The 20,826-nt window shown below is 32.6% G+C and overlaps 2 protein-coding genes across 2 annotated transcripts; one reads left to right on the forward strand and one right to left on the reverse strand.

The window, feature by feature from the left end:
• The first annotated feature begins 249 nt into the window (after positions 1 to 249).
• On the forward strand, positions 250 to 20,717 carry LOC130614378 (glycosylphosphatidylinositol anchor attachment 1 protein-like). Its single transcript, XM_057435807.1, has 11 exons — positions 250 to 268; positions 7,147 to 7,252; positions 7,358 to 7,540; positions 8,012 to 8,090; positions 8,247 to 8,493; positions 8,745 to 8,941; positions 9,500 to 9,699; positions 9,835 to 10,051; positions 13,623 to 13,807; positions 14,953 to 15,129; positions 20,452 to 20,717. Exons 2-11 carry the CDS (start codon positions 7,179 to 7,181, stop codon positions 20,699 to 20,701), a joined length of 1,809 nt encoding a protein of 602 aa, XP_057291790.1. The 5' UTR covers positions 250 to 268; positions 7,147 to 7,178; the 3' UTR covers positions 20,702 to 20,717.
• Positions 12,515 to 14,687, reverse strand: LOC130614384 (uncharacterized). Its single transcript, XM_057435813.1, has 2 exons — positions 14,348 to 14,687; positions 12,515 to 13,538 (listed from the first exon to the last, which is right to left on the reverse strand). Exon 2 carries the CDS (start codon positions 13,508 to 13,510, stop codon positions 12,755 to 12,757), a length of 756 nt encoding a protein of 251 aa, XP_057291796.1. The 5' UTR covers positions 13,511 to 13,538; positions 14,348 to 14,687; the 3' UTR covers positions 12,515 to 12,754.
• Positions 20,718 to 20,826: the final 109 nt, after the last annotated feature.

Raw genomic sequence — 20,826 nt, forward strand, 5'->3', positions numbered from 1 at the left:
TTTAGAGCATATTCTCTCATGTAACCATCCCTGCATGCAATCAACAGTCAAGCATCTCAACAAGGTAAGTGCTAACTTCTATAACCGCATGTAACATGTGGTGAATCGGGGGTCACCAACATATTGATTGTTCTCATCGCCGTACGAACAGGTTCTAGAATCAAGTTTGAGGTTGTCAAAACTTTAACGAGGTGATTTCGTTTACCGTAAAAAAGGTAGGGGCGCCATTGTGGTCATAAAAATGTCAGCATGAAAGTGGTAGTAAAAGGTTAGTCAACGACTATCTTCTGTCTTCACATGTCAAGATTCGGTTTTTTTGACAAAACTTAAGTTCACATGAGAAACAAATCGGCCAAACTTGTTTAGATATTGTTTTATGATCTTGATGTATTATTATTGGGTATGCTAACTTGAATTCTATATAAAAAGCCTAGCTCACAATCATTGCCAAAAAAGTAGTTGAGACAAATGCAAGAAATGACAATAAATGGCAACAAAAATGATAAAAACGGTCGGAAATCAACATCATTGTAACTACTGGGGGTGCATAGATAGATAGATAGATGTGCATATTTTACATGGCTAGCCTCACAAATATCGAGGGATATACCCTGTCTATTATTTCCAGGAGGGGCCATGGCTTAGATGGAGAGTCCTAGAGTATTTAATGCTCATTTTGAGCTACGCAGACCCAATTAGTAGGGCCCACGCTCTACTAGACAACTTCTTCTACGACGAGCTTCTACGACGGTTGCTGGAGACATACCTATTGGAAAATAATGAATAATGAAAATTTTCTGCATTGATTTCAAAAGTTGTGCTGACGGGAAACTCGCATGTGACTTCCTTTCGACTAAAGCTAAATTAGCAAAAACCCACCTAAAACTACACAATATGACAGATTTGAAGTTAGAAAACAAAGATTCTATAAAAAATTCAGCCCTTATTTATGAAGAGGTGACTGTGTGGAATGGTGTGTTTCCCTTCAAAATATAATAGCTACTTTAAAAACTGCGGACCTGTAATTGGTTTGAAAGTATAACATGACATTCGGCGGCCAGGAGAATTCAATCTATAAAATATAAACGTAGAGATATTATATATGTGAAAAATGCAACACCTAACCCTTATGTGGAAGTATATAAGGGACAAATAGAAATATACCTAGAACAAAATAAACATTGTCAATATAAAAATATGGAAGTTGTTCAGTAGGCAGACCTGGTGGTGGAATAATGAGGTTGACCAGTGTATAAAGGAAAAGACGAAACTTTGGAAAGAGTGGAAGTCAGGTGGTAGTAAAAATATTTACTTAGAAGCTAAGCGTTGTGCTTGTACAGCAGTGTATAAGGCAAAATCAGAAGCAGAAAGAAACAGATTTGCAGATGTGTCAGGCCATTCCTTGAGACGAGTGCGATTGCACGCGCACTCGCCCGCACACTGGTAAAAAAATTTACGAGTGCTTTTTATCGCACTCGTAAATTTTTTCTTTTTCTAAAATATTATAGAATGATGAAAAGGGCTATTAAACCTAAAGTAAAATTCTGTTTTTTATGTATTTTTTTAGCATAAAAATAAACAACATAATATTTATCACGGGTTGTCTGTAACAGCGATGTATGGAACAATCTTTTCTAATGTTTATAGAATTTTGTTATCTATTTATATCTTAGCAATCACAGTGTGCATGATAAAATGAATGGCGGCAATAAAAAGGATATAGTTGCGTGCGTCTAATTAATTGTATTTTATATTTATTTTTAATATTCTCTGTGGCCACCTGTTGCTTGAAGCTAGCGAACATAAAAAAAGAAAATTATCTATACTATTTATCTATTTATTTTAACATTTATCAATATTTTCAACAGGAATTAATAATTAAGTCCTGGGTACTAGGTTGTGAAATACATGTCAATTAAAAAAATGATACCTGCTATATTGCTCTATTACCAGAAGCAAATCATTTCAATGTGCTCAATGTGATTGCAAAGATATAAATAGATTAGAATTACATTCAACACAAAATAAAAATGATCTCCAGCATTGTGTTTCAGAGAGAGCTCATAACATTAGCAAGCAATAGAAAGTTAAAGCAACTTCACAACATTTTTTTGAATAGCAGAAAAAAAGATGTTGTGCAATAATTGAAATGTATTTTTATATTTTCACCACCAGGTGGCTGAAGAAAACACCTTCTTGGTGGCCCACAAATATAATTGTTCGTACACAAGAAGAGTATGACGTGAATATTCATCTTTATGCCCTTCAAAAATAAATAATAAAAAAAAATTGTTTTATTCATACACAATGAGAGTGCACAACTCAAAATTTTCCTTTTATATTTCTTTTAATGATATATTTCTTGCAAGACTTAAAACCTCATTTCTATACAGCTTAAATAACATAAACGTTGTGGTAAACAATAAAAAGTTAAGTGTGAATCACACTTGCAGATATTCACATCGCGCTTGTAAAATTTGCTTACGAGTGCGATTTTTCACACAACATAGCACTCGTAATTTTTTTAACGGGTACTTTTTGTAGCTCTGGCATAGTTTTATTCAAGAAATGGCCTGATGTGTTAAGAAGGGAAGACCAGTGCAATGAGGTATTCAAGATAGCAAAGCAAATGAAGAAGACTAATCAAGATGTTGTAGGTGAGAAGTGTATACGTAATGATGAAGGTGTTTTGGCTAGCACAGAGGAGGAGAAAAGGGTAGCTTGGAAGAATTATTATCAGAGGTTGCTTAACACTGAGTTTGATTGGGATGAGGATAATTTGTCTGATGAAGATGTTGTAGAAGGGCCAGCTATGCAGACAAAGAGTATGGGTAGTGGAGGCTATTAGGAAATTGAAGATTGGCAAGGCTGCAGGAGTATCAGGTATTGTTACAGAGATGGTAAAAGCATCTGGATATATTGGAGTTGAGCTTATTACAAGTGTTGCTAATCAGATTATAAAGGATGGTGCTATTCCGAGTGAGTGACAGTCGAGTGTAATAGTGAATTGTTTCAAGAGCGAGGGTGATGCATTAGAAAAAGGTAACTATAGAGGTTTGAAGTTGGTTGATCAAGTAATGACAGTTATTGAAAGAGTGATTGTTAAGTTACTTAGAGAAAGAATTGATATAGATAAGATTCAATTTGGTTTTGTTCCAGGGCGTGGCACTACAGATGCAAAATTTTACTCAGACAGCTTCAGGAAAAGTATTTAGGAAAGAAAAAGATCTATATTTTGCCTTTGTAGATTTAGAGAAAGCTTTTGATAGAGTGCCACGTAAAGTTATTTGGTGGGCTATGAAAAAATTAGGTGTGGATGAGTGGCTAGGTATGATGGCACAGTCTACGTACAGTAATGCCAGAAGTCGTGTCAGGATTAACGATTCACTTAGTGATGAATTTAGTGTAAATGTTGTTGTACATCAGGGTTCTGTACTTAGTCCTTTGTTGTTTGTTCTAGTCTTAGAAGGGTTGTCGATGGAGTTCAGAACAGGTTTGTCCATGGGAGTTATTGTATGCAGATGATTTGGTTCTCATAGCAGAGTCGATAGAATAATCAGTTGAAAAGTTTGAGAAGTGGAAGAAAGGACTAGAAGAGAATGGGCTAAGGGTGAACACAGCAAAGTCTAAAATCATGATTAGTAGCATTGCAGCCAAGTGTGACCTTGTAGTTGGAAAGTGGCCTTGTGGAGTTTGCAGGAAAGGCGTTGGTAGTAACTCAATTTTTTGTCAAACTTGCAAGCATTGTGTACATAAGAAGTGCAGTAGTATTGGTGGAAGGTTAAGAGCTGACATTCAGTTTGTATGCAAGAGTTGCAAAGGTGAGATTATAGAGAACGAAGTATTTCCAGCTTCAATGATATTACAACAGTGGCTCGTTAGAGTTAGTTGAGAACTTCTGTTACTTAGGTGATAATCTTCCTTTGTTGACTAGCAGAGTCTTGTCAATTGAGTTAAAACGTAGGTTGTATGAGGCCTGTGTAAGAAGTGTTATGTTGTACGGTAGTGAGACATGGGCAGTGAAGCAGGAAGATCTTGACCGTTTAGAAAGGAATGATATGAGAATGGTTAGGTGGATGTGTAACGCCAGTCTGAGAGACAGAAAGAGTTCAGATGAGCTAAGAAGCACGCTAAGTATCCGTAGAATTAAAGATGATATCCAGATCAAAAGATTAAATTGGCTGGGGCACCTGGAAAGAATAGAGGGGGATAATTGGGTAAGAAAGTGTAGAGACTTGATAGTTCCTGGGGCAAAGCCCAGAGGCAGACCAAGAAAGACTTGGCAGATACGGACAGACTTGATACAGAGGAAGTTGAGTTTGGATCTAACACAGTTTAGATCAGATTGAGGAGGGTCATTATTATACCCCGTGCAACCCATGCTAACATGGAAAACAGACGCAAAGCCGAGAATGATGATGATGAAACTCTTTTCCAGTGGATTTTTTCTCACAGAAACATTATTGAGGTTATAAACTATGGAGTGGTAGAGTGATGCCTTTTGATTTATTTGAATTCATTTAAAGTCATAAGAATGGCTTTGTGTGATATAATAGACTGATAATTACTTAGCTTCACCTAGCACCACCATCTTTTTTCCTGCCTCACAAATGCCAAAGCAAAAAGAGCTTTCCATCGTATAATGACAAGGCGACTGTATTTGTACAATGAAATGAAAATTTGTCTTCAACCTTGTCAACAACATCAATGATAACAACTGAAATATTATTATTATTATTATTATTATTATTCATTTATTTATAGTTGACTAAGTGTAAATACATATATAGCTAATAAAAGATTTTAAAATATACAGTATAAATATAAGGCATAAAATATTTTTAGATATATACAATTTTTTAACATTTGTGGTTGTATAAATTAAGTGAGTGTATAAGCAAATATGAAATTAGCGAGAGTACATCCGCGAGTGATATAAAACCAATTTGTGGAATGTATTTTTTACATAGTCTGCGGGAGCAGTTTGGTACCCACTTTTTAATTTGGGATTTAAAGGATTGCAAGGATGACATTTCTTTGATTCTTACCGGAATTTGTTGCCAGATTTTGTAACCGACCATAGTAAACTGATTTAGCATTACGGCCAGTAAATTCTCGATTATTTCTTAGATTGTATTTTGGATTATAAACAGGAAAAATATCTTGCATTATTTCTGGAGCCATGTCGTTTTTTATTTTGTACATCTCAGTTGCAAGAGATTGTAGGTTTCGTTGGTGTACCGTAACAGAGCTGTCCTTATGAAGGAGGTCTGCGAAGGAAGAAGAACTGTCGCTATATACTATCCGCAGTGATTTTTCATGTATTCGATTAATACGATTGTTTAGAGCTCTGTTGTGAAACATCCAAACTAGAGGGCAGTAATTGAATTGTGAAATTACGAAGGAATTCATTAATAGTTTCTTCTTATTAAAGTTCATAAAAGATGTCATCCTTGTAAGCGCATTTAGTTTCTGACTCGCTTTTGCACAGAGTTTAGACACATGCAGATCATATTTAAGTTTGTTATCGATAATGACTCCAAGTAGGCGTCTATGAGTGCTGCCTTTTATTACTGAGTTGCCTATCTGTGTACTTAATATTTCATTATCGCTTAAAAGCAAATGACACTTGTCATCATTTGCTTTCATTGCATTATTGTCAAACCATGTAAACACTTTTTCAGACATGTTTTGAAATTTAGTAACGACTTCCTTTGAGTCATTACCGATAACATATGGTGTTGTGTCAACTGCATAGCTCGCAAATTCAATGTCATTAAAATCAAATTCAACTGAGAAAAGATCGCAGATAAATATGTTAAAAAGTAACGGGTCTAGAATAGATCCTTGCGGAACGCCAAACAATATTTCAAACCATGAGCTATACGAATTTTTTATCTTTACTCTTTGAAATCTTCCACTCACATAACTCATAATTAGGCGTAGGGAATACATGTCAAATCCATATGCATGAAGTTTTGCGATCAGTAAATCATGTAGGAGACAGTCAAATGCTTTAGATAAATCAGTCAGAAGGGCTCCACCTGCTTTACCTTCATCAACAGCCTTTTTCCATTTTTCAAGCATAACAGTAAGACAGTGCTGAGCACTGTAGCCTTTCCTAAATCCACACTGAAACTTCTTCAATCTTCAATCTGACGATACAGACATCTCTCAAAGATTTTTGAAAGGTTACTAAGAATGCTTATAGGTCTGTAGTTTGATTTGTCAGATCTGTCTTTTTCTTTAAAAAGTGGTGTCACATCTGCCCTTTTCAAAAATTCTGGGTATTTACACAGATCAATTGCAGAGTTGACAGAGAAATGTAAAATTTCTAAATACTGATCTTCGTTTTCCTTAATTATTTTTGTTGGTATATCGGAAATAGATATGTACTTTAAAATTGTCAACAACATCAATGATAACAACTGAAATAGATAATGTTAATGTTTTTGAAATATATACTATAGCTATATATTATATATAATACTATATATATTACATACTGACTTGATAAAGATGTGAAATACATTCGAAATATCGTCGCAGATGTGTTTTCATTAACATAAAATATATTATATATAATATATATTTTAATAAACATGAAAATGAAGTCCTTTAAATTTACCAGATAGTAGCTAAAAGTGAAAATTAGTTCTGCTATTTAAGATCTTTTCAAAGCGCAAAATATTTATTCCTGTGAAATATGGCTGTTTTTGGACCCCTAGACTGCAAAAAATTAATTCAGCAAAAATTAAAAAACTGTGAAAATTTGTGCCCTAGGTGTTGTCATTAACATTAGTAATTAATCTAACATAGTATTTATAATCACAAGATTTTTGAATATCATTTATTCTGAAGATGGCTAAAAGCAAATTTTCTAACAATATATTTTTCGTTTTTATTTTTAAATCTTTTTTTAAAATTAACCATGAGGAAAAAATTTTTTGTAAAATTCTAAAATCTTGCATACCAATATTTGTAATAACATGTTAGTTGTACATTTGAAACATAGCTAGTTACTAATTGCAAACCAATGCCATCCTAACAAGCAAGATAGTTAAAAGAAAACACAATTAGATGAGAAATGGCTTGGCTTCTTTTTTCGCTTTACAAATCCTTCACTATTTTATGTTTCTTTCTTAGTTGATATATTTTATAAGTTTATATAATAAAGGATGGGATTACTATCCAGTACAAATGGACGCCAGAAGGTGATACCTATGTTAAAAAAGTATGGATTTTCTATCAGGTGTGTAATATTTTTGCTTGCTGAGGTTTTCGCTGTGTGTCTAACCTATTTCCTTATTTATTTATTTATTTATTTATTGTTGCTTTTTGTTTTATATTTTTACAGCATCTTGAGTTATATTTGTGGAATATCCTGGATGGCATCATTGGCACATCATGAACTTAGTGCAAAAAATTACTTTTCTGAAAATCAACTGTTACCTGGTTTAGTTGAAACATATTTTTCACAACTTCAACATGTGTATAAAATGTACAATAGAATTCTTTCAGAATGCCCCAACAATGATGTGTATGTATTGCTTTTAAACTTAAACAAAATTTGTTATTTTTATGTTAAAAAGAACCCAAGGTATAAAATGATGTTGGACTTATATTACAGAGCCTAAAAAAGTTGGTTAACAAGTCTTTTTAAATTTTTAATAAAGCTCTTTTCGTTCTCAAGATATTCACATTTCAAAATTAATTATGTTGCATAAATTATGATTTCATATTTAAGTAATAACAAATTTTGACATTTTCCGGCATCAGTAATTTTGTTAAGGGATGTGCATTCAAACTTTATTAATGCATAGATGTTATAAAGGTGAATACAATTAAGGGTGGTGTTATGGCGTTATTTAAGTGAGAGAATTGTTATGCAGCAAGAATTTGGCATTGTGTATGGCATAGGTGTAGTGTGTGGCTTTTTACAGAAATGTTGGCTTACTTCAACTTGATCGTAATGCTTTTAATTCTTTTTAAGTGTTTTGTATATTTTTAGTATCAAGGACTTTATTACCACTGAGTTTTACAAAGTTGGTTTAGATGTGCACACTCAGCCATTTTACATCAAGTCTAAGGTCTGTTTTAACAATAGTCATAATAATTTTTTTTTAAAAGATTCCTCAAAAAATTATTCATGTGCACATTTGCTACCTATTCTTCTTCAAAAATTATGTATATACTTGTACTTGCACCATGCTATATGATTAGTTCTAAATTTATTGTAATTGTAGCAACTAAATGGCACAAATGTATATGGGATATTTCGTGCCCCTCGAGCACCAGGAGTAGAATCAATCATTTTAAATGTCCCTCTTGATCGTTGCAACTCAAGTGGTGCCATTGCTTTGATGCTAACGCTTTCAAGATATTTCCGCTCTCAAACATACTGGGCAAAGGATATTATTTTCTTGGTTACAGATCATGGTTTATATGGCATGAAAGCTTGGTTAGAAGCATATCATCATGATCACAGTTATGGTAAGAATTGATAATTCTGATTTTTACATGTTTTAGTTAAGTTTGTGTCCTCAAATAATTATTTCCATTAGTCATGTCAATAAGGAATAAAAATTCTGCCTTGTGAATAGCAGAATTTGCAGTTATTTCCAAGTATATTGATGTATTAAGCTTTATGTTTTGCTTTTAATTCCTAACAGAGGACAAATTTGCATTGACAACATAAAATACAAAATTAAATATACAAATGTTCTTTTCATAATCTTCTTTAGATATAGAGACAGCTGATACCAGAGGTCATGCTGGATCTATCCAGGCTGCTCTTGTTCTTGATTTTTCCAATGATTTTATCAATTACTTCGATCTTCTGATAGAAGGAATGAACGGTCAACTGCCAAATCTTGATGTTATAAATGTAGTGTACCGTATTGCACAATTAGAAAGCGTGCGTGTTAAGTTTAAACACCAGGTATTTGAAATTTTTGTATATGAATTGTGACTTATGTACAACAAGGTTTGCATGAATATAATTTTTTAAAGTTAATTTGTAGTTAAAATTATTTCCATAAATAATTATTTTCCATGTAAAATCTGTTTGCAAGTAAATCAATTTAATCAACAAGGAAAAACTTTGCCGTTAATGGAAGAATTTGCGTTTATAGGTATTATAAAACAAAATTCTTAATTTAAAATAATTTCAAGTAATTCTTTAAATGACATGTTCATGTGAACGTATGTTAATACTTTAAAGAAACATATACATGGTCGTTCAATATATATATATATATTTTTATGGTAATATTTCAACCTCTATATTGGAGGTCTTCATCAGACTATGCCAATATAGTCTGATGAAGACCTCCAATACGGGAGTTGAAATATTACCATAAAAATATATATGCTGAAAAACCATGTATATGTTTCTGAAAAAAATTTCAAGTAATGTCAACAAATTCTGAACGGAGTGTGCCATTCTAAGCCTCAAAAAAATAATTTTATGAGGAAACCTTTAAAAAAATGTTTTTAGACACATTTGAATCAATTTAATGACAACTACTTGGGAAATTTGGAAACTTTGATTCGTATGATGATTATACATGCATCAGGTTATCCTGTTGGTAATCATGGCCTGTTTTACAAATATCGCATTGAAGCAGTCACATTAAAGGGTGTAAAAGATGGGAACATTGTTCATGGAAGTAGAGCTGACTTTGAAGCCATTGGACGGTACTATTAATTGATTTTTTCAGGTTATTTTTTGAAAAAAGGAGTAAATCCAAACATTATAGGTTCAGTTCATCTCTCATACTGCAATGTCTATTAGACAACCAAAAGAATACCAGCCTGTATATTTATGTGCAGGTTAATAGAAGGAATATTTCGAAGTTGGAATAACATGCTGGAGCATTTTCATCAATCATTTTTTCTATATGTGTTACCAAACACCAACCGATACATATCAATTGGATTATACATGCCACCACTTGGATGTTTGATGCTGCCACTTGTCATTTGTTTGTTTATGCTCTGGATTGATATATTCCAGCTTGAACATCCTCCAGATGAGAAGCAAAGTATGGTAGGAAAACCTAGTTAGATATTTATTATATGGAAAGATTTGCCAAGATAGTTGTAGCTAGAAATGTAACCTGTTGCTTTTAATGTTAGAGTAATTGTTTCCCCTGAATGTATTTTAGCAGTTGGTAAAAATTTATGGCTTCTAAAGTTTTGTGCGATCTTTTTAGAATTGTTTTAATTTCATTGTGACGTTTCTAAGGAATTTGATAACAAACTATAAACTATATTTATTGATAGCTATTTAACGATAATTAGATGAAGAACAATAAAATTATTGCTAAACAAAAAATTCTTAGAGATAAGGCTACATAGTAATAATCAGTACTAACCTATATTTATTGCTAACTTGATTTGTTTTTTCTGCCATGTGTTGTCATCCAGGAACTAATTTTTCCCACACCTGTTATATTGCGTAACTTGTTGTTAATGTTTTTCTTGTTTTTTGGCAGTGGAATATATCAGACATTCCATTTATGGGAGATGGTGTTGTCAGGAATTTGATATTTGATACCCAGTTTTTTAGGTGGATAAGTGCTTTGCATATTCCTTTAAATTTACAATTATGTTGTTACTTTGTGGGAAGAATTTTGTTTGCTACCGAGAGCTTGCAGTTACCTAGAATTAGGGTCTGTACATAACAATTTTTCTCTGGATCCGCTCATTACGTTCTTCTGATTTTTTTCACTTTTTGTTACTTATTAATAAATGCTAGAAAGTGACATTTTTGGATTTATGGAAAAAATCAAAATGGTACCATTTTTTAGCAAAAATGTTTTTTTATAATAAAAAAAACAAAAATTGGCCCAAAAATAGGGTTTTTATCATTACTGCACCGTTAATCTAGCTACTTAGAGGCTAAACTTGTGTTTCAGGTGCAGGATTATCATTACTTTTTTTTATAAATGTTGTAAAATATTAGTAGAGATCACTATCGCCAAATTTTATTTGGTTCATGCGGCCTTTGGTTTTAAAAGTAGCTAAAAATATGGTTTTAACATTTTCTGAAGGTTGATTTGTTTCTTTTTTTATTGATGAATTATAACCTGAGAACATATTATTATTTACAACTTTCAGTGGATTTTTGGAAAAAATAAGCTACCAACCTAAATTAACCTTAAATAAGGTTTTCATGTTTGTTTTAAATTTTCATTGTTTATTCTCATGTTTGGTAATTGTCTGTGACCATTAGAATGTAAACTTGTTTCACTGTCCCAGTGTTTAAAAAATTTTGATATGGTTTTCATTATTAGCAAGTAGCAGGATTTAAATTTTAGAAAATTTGTCCTTATTTACATATATGTTAGTTTTTGAAAAAAAAAAGTTCAGATTTAAATGTTAACATATCATAAGGAGAGTATTTGCATTCCACATTTTTTGTTAGAAATTTTTCTTTCAGAAAGCTGTAGACATTTTCTATAACAGTAACAGTTCAATTCAGCCATACATTGTTTAATTTTTTCCAATAAGAAATGGAAATGTTGATATATTCATTTTAGTTTTAACCCTGTTTAATGTTACGACATTATTTCCTCATGTGACAGGGTGAGTTTTTAATTTTTATAAAGAAGAAACTGTTTGCAAGAGTAAACAATGCAAAATTAAGAAATAATTTTTTGAGGAGAGTGGAAAATTAAGGAATAATTTTCTGAGGAGAAATGTAAAATTAAAGAATAATTGTCTAAAAATCAATGCGAAATTAAAAGAAAAAATTCTGAAAAAAAAACAAAACGAAATTAGAAAATAATTTTCTGAGGAAACAATACACAATTAAAAAATACTTTCTATAAAAAAACAAAGCCTGAGGTCGTTGGTTAAAAACGTGTTTAATTCCTTAAGTTTTTGTGAACATGGAAATTTAAACCAACTGTTGCTTAACACTTTTAGTGTCGAAAATATTGAAAAAATAAGCAACTTTGAGTGCCGGGCTAAAGCTAATTAAAAAGTGTGCCCTAACTTAAATCTTTAATAAGATTGAAAGCATTTCTCTTATTCTTACCATTAGAAAGAGCCCTAAATAATTAAAATATTACTTTATCCATCTTCTTAATGCATGTTAAGTTAAAAGGACGTATAGTCTTAGTATTGCGTTCCTTATAAACGTGTTCCTTATATTAGAAAACAACTCTTCACCAGAGCTTTTTTGATAGAATAATAACTTTAGCTATAGGTAGCATTAATTTCCAATAGATATTTACATTTCTCTTACTGTTAGCGATATAGCGATAAAACACATCGATGTGAAAATTATCGCTATATAGTTTGTTATCAAACTCCCTAGGATTGTCGCAATTGTGGATATCGTCACATATCTTTCCACATTTTTAAACTCTTATATTAATCTAAATCCAAATTTTTGCCTAGTTTTGTTACTACAAGGCTTTTTTTCATTTTTTTCTGAGAAACATTTTTAAATCTTTATTGCATTATAATTTCGAAATTCCTATTTTATTTGTGATAGTGGAATTTGTGACTTTATTTCAAAAACAACCAAATGGTGCTACATTCCATTGTACACGTATTCCTGAATGTCGTGTAAAATACAACTGTTTAAATACTGCCTGAAACAGATGTTGGTTACTGGGTATCTTTTTGGTAAAAATTGGTTATTGGGTATCCTTTTGGCAAAAATTTATTTACCATGTTTCCCACTTGTATAAACTTTTACATGTTTTCTCAATTCATATATCTATATAAGTCACTTTCATTAGCACATCCATATTTCCTCTAAATGTTGTATAAGTAAATTATGTTTTATAATTGTAGATAGTTCCTTATATATCTCGTCCATTTCGAAGCAAATTGCATTCCTTCGACCTTTAAATTTTACCCATTTAAGCATTTTATTACAAAACTCGCTTTCAGCTTTTTTGCTCAGGTCTTTATTTCTATAATGTGCAGGTGGAGTTTTGGGAAGGGAAGTAGCAATGTGCAAGTTTCTCTTCCTTTTGCCTCCCTCATTAGTAGGCACTGAATCTCCTGTATCTTTAGTTACTATTTTCTCTACTTTTGTATTAAATTGGTTTTTATTTTCGCTATTAATTGGTGTCAATTTTTTCTGTTGTTCATACTCCAATTTTTTAGCAATAGGTGGCAATACACTGTATTTTGTGAATGCTTTTCTCTTAGTTAACTGTTCTATGCTTGTTAGTTCTTTTTGTATATCGGTACTTATAGTTACATCTCGACAATCTGCTATGATATTATCGAGCACAGGTTTAGACGCTTCTGGAATCCGTAGTACCTTCGTTACAGGACGACGTAGAGCTACTTCTGGAAGCTTTGTTGGGAATGGAGTTGATTGAATGGAATTAAAAACATCCAGGTCGATGTTCTGCTTAGTTGGATAGTATATCGCCATTCTTTTCTGTTGATTGTCCTTGATGCTTGGTAAATGCAACATGTTGTTGCCCTTGTAACTTTTAGATCTTGTTTTTTGCTTGCTTAGTTGTTGTGATGTCATCACGTGGATGAGAGTCTGTCATTGGGCTCTAAAATAATCAATTTAATGTAAACAATAGTGAATTTGCTGATGTAATGATGATGATGCAAACTAAACTTGATGTTTTATTTAGGTTGCCTTGTCGGTGTTGCTTAATGGAAAAGTTCTTGCACAGATTTGTTTTGCTTACCTTTGTACCACGCTGTTATATTTTTCATGGCCGAGAATATTGCAAGTTGCGAAGGTTTATAATTTGTTGCCGTACCAATTACTTGGAGGATGTTTTGTTGTCTTATGGTTTTTTGCAGTTATATGCAGGTAAGAGTAATTATCCTAATTACATTTCCTGGTTTACTATTTAAACATTTCGAAGTACATTAGGTATTTCATTTGCTTAGTATTACTGTATCCAAGGTGAAATGAACGTGACTACCCACATTTTTGAATAGTCATTTCAAACAATTTAACTTTCTGTTTTCATTGACACGCCAACTAATTCGTTAAAAATGTTGTTTTAAGAGGTAAAAAGACCGTCTTGTGTAGTAAGTAGATTTTATATAACAAGTCATGATATATATTCATACTTTGTTTATATACATCGAAGACGAATTTCAAACCTTTTTTATTGTTTTTTTGTTGCAGATGAAGTTCTTCCAGTAAAATGCAAACGTGCTGTGTATGAATTCAGCTATAGAAAAGTTTTGAATTACCATATTCGTAATAAATAAATAACTCGCTACATTTTTAAAATTATTGACATTATTATTTTTATTTAAAGATTTCTGTCTTTCTAACAGTTTTGATTCAGTCAATTTAAAAAGTTGGCCTTGCGAATTTTACGATTATTGAAATACTTACCAAAGAACTACTTCTGGTTGATTGTATTGCTATTATTACTTTTAGTGTTCAGTTTGTTTTACAAAACGTTACCTTCATCCAATTGTTTGATTTGTAAACACGTTATAAAAAATACGCACACTAACTTTAACTGTAACAATCTTCAATGAAACAATTTTAGTGGACGGGTGGCCGTTTATTAGATTTTTTGTTTTTATATTGTGATTAGTTATTCCAAGTTATAACTTTATAAACCCCCTTATTGTTTCATCCATCCATTTAAAGCTGTGGCAGCTGTTTCGTGCTGTAAATCATCAAGAAAACGAGTGCAATACTATGTTTCCCAATTATCGCAGGTGCGTATTCACAAAACTGGAAAAGATATCTACCACCATCAGGATTATTGTTACGTCAATCGCTTCCATCTTTCTTACACCAGGTCACGTGACGCCACACATGACGTTTGTTTGTTTCGTGTTTTGGCGTCACTATCAAAATGCAGTAGAAAATAAGTGAAAAAAAGCTTAAGTTTTTTTGTCTTGTTTTGTTGTTGCTCGTGTTAGTAACTATTACGGATGTGATATATATTTAAGTGAGTTATTAATTTATTTATTTTTAAATTTCAGGTTCGCTCGAGATGAAAGGCACAATAATTCTGATAAAGTTCTAAAGTTATATTGGCTTCTGCATTTTTCTGTCCTCATCGTTTTGCTTTCGATACTAAATTTTTCATTGGCATTTATTGTGGCAACTTTTTACGTCCCTCTTGTAATCCTGGTGTGTTGTCAGCGAGCTAAATCAAGGTAAAAAAAAATTATCGCAATGTCTCCAGGGTGGCCAACAGGTCAAAAAGGTGTAATAAACAACAGGGTTTCGGGGTAATGGCCAAGCGCATACCTTCTCAATAAGGATAGATTTATTTTATAATTTTAATTATTGATACTCCTTTTTATAAATTCATAATGACGTAATTGCGGTCTCACGGAAACGAGGCAGCCGTTGCTCCAGTTCTTCATAAATAAAAAAATCGCTATGGCGGACAGTGTATCGAAAAAAGGTAAACATAAAAAACCAAGTCTTGGAAAGCAGTGTGCTGCCTGGGGATGTGATAGTAGAGGTTTAGTTGAATTCGAGGGTGAACGTATCACAAGTGCTTTGAGTTTCTTCCAGTTTCCGAAAGATCCCAGTCTTAGAAAAGTGTGGTGTAATCGTATAAAAAGAGTTGATGGAAAAGACAACTTTAGAGTTACTAATTATACTGTTTTGTGCGAGAAACATTTTGAGAAATCTGATATAATTCGTCCTCCTGGTGGCACATTAAGGAAATTAAAAAAAGGAGCAAAACCTATGCTGTTTGAAGCCATGGTAGAACAGCATGGAAGTAAACGGAAACCTCCTGTCAACAGACCCTCTCCCCGCAAAAAATTTAGAAACACAGTGTCAGATTATGAACCTCCGACAGAGTCATTTATGATAGATATGCCAGATGTTAGTTGTGATATGTCAAGCCAAACAGAAGAAAGTTTTTTTGACTCACAAAGCAAAATCGAAGCATTGCAGAAGGAAAATGAACAACTTAAAAATGATTTGTTGCACAGAACTGTAACTACAAAATGTAAATTTGTTGAACATGTGCTTTTGTCAGACGGAGCATGTAACCACTACACTGGTTTACCAAATGTTAAAGTTTTCAAAGGCATACTAATATTTTTGAACACTGGTGACAATGGAGAAAATGTGGTATTATACAACAACCAACAGGTCAAAGGTGATTCACAGAGAGGGAGACCCCGAATGCTATCCCCTTTAGAAAGTTTTTTGTTGACCCTGGTACGCATTAGAAGAAACTTCGATATTTTTCATTTATCTTATATCTTTCAAGTTTCTGAAGCTACAGTCACCAATACAGTGTTGACTTGGATAAATTATATGTACGTTAAATTTGGATCAATATGCATATGGCCTACCCGACAGCAGGTAAAAGATGTAATGCCAAAATCAATGATGGAAAAATTTCCTAATGTACGGTGCATTATAGACTGTGTTGAATTCAAAATTGCAGTGCCTGCTTCACTTGTTGTCCATAAATTGATGTATTCAGATTACAAAAGTCACACTACAGTAAAAGTTCTGGTTGGAATTGCACCAGGGGGTGGCTTCACTTTTATATCCTCAGCCTTCCCTGGGAGCATATCTGATAAAAATATAGTAGTGAAAAGTGGAATATTATACCCAGAACTCTGGGAGCCTGGTGATGCGATCATGGCAGATCGAGGTTTTTTGATAGCAGAATATGTGAATCCAATCGGTGTGGAGCTGATAATACCATGTTTTTTGAGAGGACGAGATCAGTTCAGTGAAAGCGAAGTTATTCAAAGTCAACAAATTGCCGCTGAAAGAATACATGTCGAAAGAATGATACAGAGATTGAAAACTTTTCACATATTTGATCGAGTTATTCCTGTTAACATGCTAGGTTCTCTTAACCAGATCATCACTGTTTGTGCAATGTTAGCAAATTTTCAAGAACCAATTTTAAAGGTATAGAATGTTTAGAAAAAGAAAATCTTTACAATTATATGCATAAAAATATCTAAAAAGTTTTTTACTGCTACACACACATTATGAGATATACCTCAAGGAGATGATTTTTTCTATAGCTTATTTTTGTGGTAATGTTGCAAACTCGTAAAAATCAATCCTTGCAAAAAATATCACTTTGAAGTATATTTCATATTTTACAAGGTTATGATATGTTTCAAGTACTTATTTATATTTATATATAAAGTATATAAAAATATCTAGATAGGTTCATTCCTCTAATTCCACAATTTCGGGTAACATGTACGTAAAATAAAATTTCAAGATTCGGTGCTGCAATGTATCCCAATATTCTGTGTCAAAGGGAACTCTGTCAATGGCTAATCCTTTCGATGTATAAAATACGAAGTCACACCATGTGCGTGTTGTTATAGCAAGTTGCATTTGTACTTGGTCATAATACGTGTGGTTTTTATTTATAGTAATTTGATTGTTTTCTTTGTTGTAAACTATACACGGGTTTGGTGAAATGTGGCAAATTGTTTTTGGATCAACATCCCTGTACTGTTCGCTGCATTTCACCTCCAATATACCAAAACATCCATCACATATAACTTTACCATCAGGTGTAGCACCCAACACAAAATTGATCGGATCAATGACTAAACCTGATTGTTCTACAGTTATGTTAAAATTCTTCAACTTCATATATCGCTCATAATGTTGGATTGCTATGGGTTCGTAAAATCGACCGTACTCCATTTTCATTTTCATAATCCTGTTCACATTTTTTTTACTCCCTGTCACAATGTTATGGGCTAATGTCTTCGAAGATTTTTCAGTTTTTCGTCCAGTTTTACCCAATTTGTTACATAAAGATGCTGTAAATCTGTTCTTGCGGTATAAAAACCAGTTCGGATCATCAGCTTGATTTCTTGTACTCGTTTCAATCAAGTTAACATCTTCGGAGTGGGATTTTAAATTTTCTAAAATATTGTTTTTCTTTATTTCAACAATATGAATATCCTTAGTAAAAGTGTCTATAACATTTTCCAATGATTGGAATGGAAATTGTGGATATCTTTGATACAATGGGTACTCTTTTCCATCTGATCTGTCAATGCTACAGTATACTGTAAAATCAGGTGGCATAACTGAACACTGATATGAGAGGTACGAACCTGATGGTAAAGTTCCAAATTGTGTCTGTCTGTGATGAACTGGATTGGGATTAAGTAATTTGGTTGCACATATATTTGTTGGTGTTTTATGTTCCATATGTCTTATGAGAAAATTGATATCATCTTTTAAAGTGTTTTTAACTATTCGAGGTTCGTAAAGAGATGAAACAATACCCTTTTTGTCTTGAACATTGTCAGTTTTTTTAGTTTTTTTCGATGGAGGAGACTTGATCATCATTTCCATGATAGGAACCTTTTCTATTCTACTTCTGGACTGCGGAACATTCCACACGCAGGGCTTTGAAGTACATGCTTTAGTTGCTGGTACCATAGATAGGCCATCTACTACCCACTTTGCTAAAAGTTTCATCATAGCATATGCATGAGAACATGTCCCACAACGTCCAGCTGGACACTGACAGTTCGCAAACTCAATATTGGAGGTTTTTTTCTCTATGGCTAAAAAAACCCATCTATTTGCTTTTTTCAAACTAGCTGCAGCTACACCCTTCAAACAAAATATTGTTTCATCTTCTTTAACATATATTGTATCAGTATCTAAGAACTTCTCTTCGAGGAATTGTTCGCCACGTATAAAATGTTTCTTTATTTTTGTTGAATTTTTACAAAATGTTTCATTGACATGTTCATGATAATTTTGAATATGTTCAACTGTAAAATTTGGCATTCCTTTCAAGGATTTCGACCAACCTGTTAAATCAGTTGGTTTTGACATATCAGCTTTGAGTTTCAAAGGGACTGATGGAAGTATTCCCTCTTTCCACAGCGGTTTCAAAATAACTCCCATTTTTTCTGCTTTTTTACGTAGCCAGATTTTATCAGGTGTAGGATCTACAATTTTAGCTTCAGTTTTATTTTCGAAATAGCTCATAACACGAACTTGAGCTTCTTTCAAAGTTGTAATACCTTGAAGTGTGTCTCCTCGGAATACCAGCCATCTTTTTAAATGTTCGACTTTGTAATTTGAAAGTTTTTCAAAATCTATATGAATATGTGGGTCACTAATGTCATCTTCTGTTAATATGATACTTTCATGAGCTAAATAAAATCAAGAGAAAACTAAGTAGAGGATAAACTATTATATATATTATGGTGTGCTGTGGTAGTTTTTAAATTTTGTACAAAATTTGATGTATATTAATCACCTATCTGCTGACAAAATATATAATATCAGTGTGCACAGTTTGGTGAATCTCCCCTTACTCGTATACCATTAAAATTTTAATATTAACGTGTTTACCTACTGACTTTTCTTCAAATAGTTCGTTGAAGTCTTCTACTATCATTTCATGGTCTCCGTCATTGTTTTCCATTATAATAAACTGTTCTTGAGTTTTTACACAAACTACTGAGTCTGTGTAGAAAGTTGTTGCTATTAAAATAGCAGTTTTATTGAAGTTTTAAGTTTTAAAAGTAATAAAGTTTGATAGTACGTCTTCTCTCTTGAAAAAAATTCGTAAAATGGTAATTAGCAATGTTTATCATAAAATACGTGCATACAATTATGGAGGTAATCAAATAGTCATCACAAAATACGAAAAATTACGGAAAATTATTATTGAGATAATTAATTCTCCATTATTCGTTGCGCGTGATTTTTCAATGTCCCCGTATCGTAAGAGATAATAAAATATAAAAGATTTGGAGCAACGGCTGCCTCTTTTTCATGATGAGGCTGAATATTGCGCAATAATTTATAAAAAGGAGTATATCTTTAGCCAGGATATCAAGCTGGTCTTCCCACTCGATCCTGGAAATGTTTCTACATTAACAAACCAGAACAAAGGCATTATCAATCGAAATATTAGAAGTTGAAAAATTGTAGGAGTTAAATATTTTTGTAAGCGGGAATATGCCCTTAACAATTCAAAAACAATTCGAAACGATTACATTTTCAAAGTTCAGTGTGTGTTTACTTGCCGATATATCTGGTTACATGCACATGAGAAAAGTTTCACAATCATATATTCTACAGTTTATCAGTTTTTGTTCATGATTTGACTGCTTAATACTTTCTGAAAAGAAATTTCTTTCCGTGAAGTGACTGGATATTGTAGATGGGATTAGGACTGTGGTTTTCTCACTTTTAACTGTTGGTCTTCCTGCGCTTGTTATCCTGTTGCTTTAAAAGGTTTTGAAATAAAAAAAACAGAAGCTACGTCATGAAATATTTTAGTCAAGCGGATTGACACGAACTCAATCTAGTGTGGTGTTTGCTTTTTGTAATTTACATTTGCCACATGTTTTTGTTTCTCGTGAAAATCTGAAAGATGTTTCACAGCTAATAGGCCATCAATTTTTCTCATAAAACTCCACTTAAGTTTTCATGACTGAACGGCTTACTATTTGTGTATGACGAGCATGTTGTGTTTTGGTTTTTAGGTTATTGGCCACAACAGCAGCTCTTTGGTCCTTACTCTCCACACCAGTAATAGTACTGTGTATCATTATGCTTGTTAGAACGTATCCTCTCCAAGAAGGACAAGAATTTGAAGGAATATTTTCAAGCATAACAAATTTAGTAACTGTTCTATACAACGAGGTTTCAGACGCTGCGTTGTCAATTTTCACCACGAAAGTAATATTCCTTGGTATAATTCCTTATTGGTTGTCTTTTAGTAGTTTATTTTAATTTAACATTTATGAAACTTTTTTTTTTTTCCATGCCCATTTTGCAGTTACCTTATTCCTCGCATAAATTGTCGATTTTAAAACTTTTAATTTAAAAAAACGCTTCCATGTTAAGGCCTATGGGTC

Source organism: Hydractinia symbiolongicarpus, chromosome 11 (assembly GCF_029227915.1).
Source record: "Hydractinia symbiolongicarpus strain clone_291-10 chromosome 11, HSymV2.1, whole genome shotgun sequence".
NCBI classification, from domain to species: domain Eukaryota; kingdom Metazoa; phylum Cnidaria; class Hydrozoa; order Anthoathecata; family Hydractiniidae; genus Hydractinia; species Hydractinia symbiolongicarpus.

Excerpts from the sequence above, each read along its gene's own strand:
- LOC130614384 (XM_057435813.1), bottom strand. The coding sequence starts at position 13,510 with ATGACATCACAACAACTAAGCAAGCAAAAAACAAGATCTAAAAGTTAC.
- LOC130614378 (XM_057435807.1), top strand. The coding sequence starts at position 7,179 with ATGGGATTACTATCCAGTACAAATGGACGCCAGAAGGTGATACCTATG. Across the intron at positions 8,942-9,499 it reads GTGTTAAGTTTAAACACCAG|ACACATTTGAATCAATTTAA; the intron begins GTATTTGAAATT and ends AAATGTTTTTAG. Across the intron at positions 10,052-13,622 it reads CAGATGAGAAGCAAAGTATG|GTTGCCTTGTCGGTGTTGCT; the intron begins GTAGGAAAACCT and ends TGTTTTATTTAG.